Source organism: Quercus suber, unplaced genomic scaffold (assembly GCF_002906115.3).
Source record: "Quercus suber isolate HL8 unplaced genomic scaffold, Cork oak 2.0 scaffold_49, whole genome shotgun sequence".
In the NCBI taxonomy this organism is placed as follows: domain Eukaryota; kingdom Viridiplantae; phylum Streptophyta; class Magnoliopsida; order Fagales; family Fagaceae; genus Quercus; species Quercus suber.
The window spans coordinates 695,573-702,491 of NW_027069514.1; the positions used below are offsets into that span (position 1 = coordinate 695,573).

Consider the following 6,919-nt stretch of genomic DNA (forward strand, 5'->3'; position numbering starts at 1 on the left):
TTGGATAGCGGCTGCGTTTTGGCATTTGCGTTTTTAGCTTTTTTTTTAAAAAAAATTTTTAATTTTTTTTACTAAGATGCGCTCCATCACATCTATCAATGGGTCTTGTGCATTGTGCACAGGACCCAACTACCTCTTGACCAGTAAAATAAGCAGTGAACAGTGCTTTTCAGTGGGTCTCGTGCACTATTCACAGGACTTACAAATCTCTTTTTTTACACAAAATTTCATTAAAAATGGGTCCCACAATACTATTCATATATTTAAAATTTATTTTGTTATAGTGTTTTCAGTTTTCAGTTTTTAGCAAAATAAGCGGCATCCAAACACACCCTAAGTATAAAACCTGTCATTATTTAAGAATTAAGAGAATTGACTCTTTTACTTTCATTTTTTCAATCTTTTTTAATTTAATCAATCTCTTATTTGGAGAGTTTAATTTTTATTTATTTTTTATATGTAGATGTATGTTGGATTTTTTTTTGAGACTGTATGTTGGACTTGGATTATTAGCGGGAGAGAATTTGATTGACAATTTTAAATTAAATTATAATAATTTAGCTTTATGTCTTTCTTAGAATTAAATCACTCTTAATTAAGTAATAGAATTATTTTTGAAAGTGCAAAAAAAAAAAAAAAAAGGAAGATACAAAAATGTTTCATTCCAATTTTATATAAAGTAAGTCTACCGCATTATCAATAAATAAATAAATCTAATACCACAATAAAATTTTCAATTACTAGGATTGGAAAATTGGGATTGATATTCAATAAAAAATATGTTAGAGATAATCTCATGTAAAAGTCATGTTATACTAATCTATATAATCTTAATATACCTAAAATTAAAAACATTTACCTTTTGGTAAATTTTATAATATTTTATCACCTAAGTTTTTGAGACCTCATAATTTTACACATCATATATATATATATATATTATTAATTGAATTTAGTTTCTATTCTATATTTAAACCCTCCAACATCATATTTTCTTTAAAAGGTGTAAAACAATTGATGGTTCCATATACAAATACAAATATAATAAATGTTCATTAATAATTACCATAATTAGATTCTTAAAAAAAAAAAAAAGCTATCATAGTTATCAATTTTATATTGAAGGCAAAAATATAAAAAGAGAAAGGTCTACATTTTGTTAAACTTTTGTGCATTGCACGAGCTAGTTTAGCGACTAATGGTTTTTTTTTTTTTGTTGAGAAAGAGCGACGAATGGTTTTGAATATAGATACATATGATATGACATGACAGCAACGTTAGTGGGTAATATGAGAGGGCAGAAGTAGTGAGGGTGGGGGAAGTAGGAAAAAATGGTCATAAAGGCTAAAGGGTAGGGGAAGAAGGAGAGGAAGAGGAACAAATGAAAATTCCACTTACCTACCTTCCTATCCAAGAAGGCAGCCGTCCTAATCAAGAAATCCCATATTTATCTCTTTCTCTACAAAAACATGAGAAATACAGATACTACTTCTACTTCTACTTCGCCGTCTCTTTCTCTCTCTCTCTCTAAAAAAGCTTCACACAGTTTTCCTTAACTTTTTTTCTCAAACAAGCACTGCAATAATAAACAAAGAAACTTATACGTAGCCCTCCACTTCCAGACAAAGAAACAGAGAGACTCGTCCATTCATACAACACCAAACAGCCCATTATTACAGTGAAGAGTAAGACTAGACGAGATAAAAGCATTCATTGTCGGCCATTAAAGCTTCAGCCAAGAGTTTTTTTGCCGAGACTGCTGCACAAAGTCTCGGCTTTTCAATCTTTTTCAATAAGATAATACTGAGAAGATCTGTTTTGGATTCATTGCACTTTACGTTCCCGGCTTCAAAAGCCGCAAAATGGGCTAGAGATTTTTTCTTCTTCTTAGAATTCTTCTCTTTTAAAAAGAAAAAAAAAATCTTAACCTTTGGATCCACTGTATCCCCACCATTTGTGAGAAAAAAAAGCCGAACTGGGTTTGTTTTGTTTTCGTCTTTGGTTCATGAATTCCACCGTTTTCAGTTTGTCATCACTAGGAGGAATCTGTTGGAAGTGGTGGACTTGCTGCTTTTATTATCTCTTTTTTGATGACTGATTATTGGCTTTAGGAGGTATGTTTTATAATCTCTGCAATCCATATTGGTATTTTTCAATTTTGAGAGTTGTTGGGGATCTTTTGCTAACTGAATTTCTGGGTTTTGGTTGGAAATTCTTGTTTGCTTTGTGAAGTTTCTGAATTATGAGTTGTTGGGTAGTTTTAATTGATGGATTTATCACTGTTTTGTAATTTGTATCTGTTTTTGAATTCCTCTTAGGCTGGTCTTTCGGTTCTTTAAGATGATTGAATGGAATTGCATTCTCATGTCTTAAATTTCCATATTGGTTGGTTGAGTTATTTGAATATTGAATTTAGTTACACTTCATATGATTTATTCATCACTCTTTTGTATACGTGATTGGATTTTGTAGCCAGAGTCTTTGTTCTAGTTACTATTGAAATTCTGGTGTCATTTGAGAAATTCAATTATCTTCATTTCAATTATGAAATTATGCATGTGCAGGATTTAATGTTTTCTAATTTATTTTGTAGTTTTGATCAAGCCGAGGGCTATTAAAATGTCAAGGAATTTCAATTCAAGGAGCATTTTAGGATTGAGTTTTGTCCTATTTGTGTTTGTTACTACTCTACTTGTTTGTACTTCAGAGGGTTTGAATTTGGAGGGGCAGTACCTCCTAGAGCTGAAAAATAGTCTTCGTGATGAATTTAACATTTTGCGAAATTGGAATTCGAATGATCAAACACCATGTGCATGGATTGGTGTGAATTGCACTTTTGATAATGACCCAGTTGTTTGGTCGCTTGTCTTGAGTTCAATGAATCTTTCTGGAATCTTGAGCCCTAGCATTGGCGGTTTGGTCCATCTAAATAAGCTTGATCTTGGTTACAATAGGTTCACTGGAGATATACCTCGGGAGATTGGAAACTGTTCCAGCTTGGAATATATCTATTTGAATAATAATCAGTTTGATGGGCAAATTCCTACTGAGTTAGGGAAGCTGCCTTATTTAAGAAGTTTGAATGTATGCAACAATAAAATCTCAGGTTCTATTCCAGAGGAGCTCGGAAACTTGTCTTTATTGGTCGAGTTTGTGGCATACACCAACAATCTCACAGGTCCATTGCCTCATTCTATTGGAAATCTTAAGAGCTTAACTAGATTTAGAGCTGGGCAAAATGCTATTTCTGGTAGCATACCAGATGAAATAAGTGGATGTGAGAATTTAGAATTACTTGGTCTTGCCCAAAATGATATAGGAGGGGAAATACCAAAGGGGATTGGGATGCTTGGGAAGTTGACAGATCTGATTCTCTGGGCTAACCAGCTTTCAGGGTCTATCCCAAAGGAGCTTGGGAACTGTACGAGCCTTGATACTCTTGCTTTGTATGAGAATGTTCTTGTGGGATGTATACCCAAGGAGATTGGGCACCTCAAAGCTCTAAGGAAGTTGTACCTCTATAGGAATGAGCTGAATGGAACAATTCCAAGGGAGATTGGGAATCTTTCTCTGGCATCAGAAATTGATTTCTCAGAGAACTATTTGACAGGTGAAATCCCCTCTGAGTTCAGTAAGATAACAGGCCTTCACTTACTGTACCTTTTTGGGAACCAGCTTACAGGTGTTATACCAAATGAGATCAGTCACTTGAGGAACTTGACAAAGCTTGATCTCTCAATTAATAACCTCACCGGTCCTATTCCATTTGGGTTTCAATATTTGGCTAAAATGATCCAATTACAGCTTTTTAGTAACTTTCTAACTGGAAGCATTCCTCAGGGGCTTGGTCTTTACAGCCCACTTTGGGTGGTTGATTTCTCAGACAACCAGCTGACTGGAACAATACCTCCCCATCTTTGTCGACATTCTAACCTGATTTTGTTGAATCTGGAGTCTAATAACCTGTATGGAAATATCCCACCTGGAGTCATGAACTGCCAATCATTGGTGCAATTTCGTCTGGCTGGAAACAGGCTTACTGGGAGCTTTCCATCAGAGTTGTGCAAATTAGTGAACCTTTCTGCTCTTGAATTGGGTCAGAACAGTTTCGCTGGTCCAGTTCCTCCTTCAGTTGGAAACTGCCAAAAATTACAAAGGCTTCACATTGCTGATAATTACTTTACAGAGTTGCCTAAGGAAATCGGAAATCTCTCTCAGTTGGTGACTTTTAATATTTCATCAAACTTGCTCACAGGACAGATTCTGCCTGAAATTTTTAACTGCAAGATGCTTCAACGACTTGATCTCAGCCAAAATAGGTTTGTAGGTGCATTACCAAATGAGCTTGGAGCACTTTCACAGTTAGAGCTTCTCAGATTTTCGGAAAATAAATTCTCCGGAAATATACCTTTGGCATTGGGAAACCTCTCCCATCTGACAGAGTTGCAGATGGGTGGCAACCAATTTTCTGGTGAAATACCTCCGGAGTTGGGTTCCCTTTCAAGCCTGCAGATTGCATTGAATCTTAGTAATAATGATCTAACTGGGAGAATACCACCAGAGCTTGGCAATCTTTATTTACTGGAATTCCTCTTCCTCAATAATAATCAATTGAGTGGTGAAATTCCTAGCACATTTGAAAATCTGTCTAGTTTATTGGGGTGCAACCTCTCATACAATAACCTTTCTGGACCTTTGCCTTATATACCACTGTTTCAGAACATGGCCATCAGCAGCTTTATTGGGAACAAAGGACTTTGTGGTGGCCCTCTCAGTGATTGCAGTAGAAATTCATCTTCTCCTTTTCCATCTTTGGAAAGAAATAATGCTCCTCGGAGTAAAATCATTACAGTTATTGCGGCTGCTATAGGTGGGATTTCTCTTATTCTAATTGTAATTATTTTATACTTCATGAGACGCCCAGCTGAGACGGTTCCTTCCTTGCAAGATAATGAGATTCCATCTTCGGATTCAGATATCTACTTTCCTCCAAAAGAGGGGTTTGCTTTACAAGATCTGGTTGAGGCCACGGACAATTTTCATGACAGCTATGTTGTTGGAAGGGGAGCTTGCGGAACAGTTTATAAAGCAGTTATGCATTCTGGACCGATTGTAGCTGTTAAGAAGCTAGCATCTAATAGGGAGGGGGACAGCATTGAGAACAGTTTTCGGGCTGAGATTTCAACTCTTGGGAAGATTAGGCATCGTAATATTGTGAAGCTATTTGGTTTTTGCTATCATCAGGGTTCGAATCTGCTACTCTATGAGTACATGGCTAGGGGCAGCTTGGGTGAAATGCTGCATGGGGCTTCTTCTAGTTTGGAATGGCCAACTCGGTTCACAATTGCTCTTGGAGCCGCTGAAGGTCTTGCTTATTTACATCATGATTGCAAACCAAGGATTATTCACCGTGATATAAAGTCCAACAATATTCTACTTGATGACAGCTTTGAAGCTCATGTTGGTGACTTTGGTTTGGCAAAAGTAATTGACATGCCTCAGTCTAAATCAATGTCAGCGGTTGCAGGATCATATGGGTACATTGCTCCTGGTAAGCTTCATTTTAAGCCCTTTCAGACTCACAGAAAATACTTTTAATTATCATTTGTCTATGAGACTATTGCAGATAAAAATATTCTTTAATAAGGTTAACGAAAATACTGTATATGCATTTAGTTATCTTTCCTAGACCATCATAAGGCATTTTGTTTTTTAATATTATAGAACTTTCACACTGTAAATAGAAAAACTAACACTATCAAGTTAAGCTTAGAGGGGAAACCTCTCATCTCTCTCTCTCTCTCTCTCTCTCACATACACACACACCCCACATGAATTGCTTTGCCAAGTCATGCTTGTTCTCTATTATGATAGAGATTTATTTACTTCTAAAAGGGAAAATGACATTTCATCATGCAGAGTATGCATACACTATGAAGGTTACAGAAAAATGTGACATCTATAGCTACGGGGTTGTTCTGTTGGAGTTGCTGACTGGGAAAACTCCTGTACAGCCACTGGATGAAGGGGGTGATCTTGTCACATGGGTGAGAAACTATATTCGGGACCATTCATTGACATCTGGGATACTTGACCCCAGATTGAATCTTGAAGATAAAATTACAGTTGATCACATGCTTACTGTCTTTAAAATTGCTTTGATGTGCACGAGTATGTCCCCTTCGGAACGGCCATCAATGCGGGAAGTTGTGTTAATGCTTATTGAGTCTAATGAATGAGAAGGAAACTCTACTATCTCCAACTTATGATCTTCTGAAAGTTGATACCTTCTGTTAAGTATGTGACAGATTTGAGTTTCTATTAACTGAGATGATTTTTTGGTGCTGATTCTTCGAATTTATCACAACTGCAAAAATGATAATCTCTTGTACATTTTATTCCCATTAGAAATTATCATTACTGGACTTTTGTTTTTGTTAGTTTAAGGGGTAATTGATGTCTATCTTTAATACTATATTTCCTTTTGTAAGATACATTACGATCACCCTGGTGTACAGTTGCGGTACTATTCTATGTGTATCTTAAACGTCATCAAATTAATTACATTTGTTGGAAGGTGATTCTCTTTATATCCAAGTGTAATGCTTTCGAGGATGTGAATCAATTCTTGTTCATTATCCTAAAGAACACTAACAACGAAGAGTAAGTTGATTCAAGTTGAGAAAATGAAAAAAAGGTAGATGAAGATCTAAAATACATTAGTAGTAGTGGTTGTAGAAAATGAAATGTCAATTAAGAAGGTGATAGAGTATGATTTTGAAGAAGATAGAATCGCTAAAAGGAATTCATATAGCCAATCCTGATTAGTCTGTTGAGAATTCAAGGTTGACCCCAAAGTTTTGATAATGCATAAAAGGAAAACCAATAATTGTTTATATACCTTAATTATCTTTTTTAA

General features: G+C 35.6%; 1 protein-coding gene across 1 annotated transcript; it reads left to right on the forward strand.

The window, feature by feature from the left end:
- Positions 1-1,323: 1,323 nt before the first annotated feature.
- Positions 1,324-6,590, forward strand: LOC112025103 (probable leucine-rich repeat receptor-like protein kinase At2g33170). Its single transcript, XM_024057766.2, is given in 4 exon segments — positions 1,324-2,114; positions 2,594-5,551; positions 5,920-6,235; positions 6,237-6,590. Coding segments are annotated over 3 exon segments (3,309 nt in total). The 5' UTR covers positions 1,324-2,114; positions 2,594-2,619; the 3' UTR covers positions 6,298-6,590.
- The last annotated feature ends 329 nt before the right edge of the window (positions 6,591-6,919 follow it).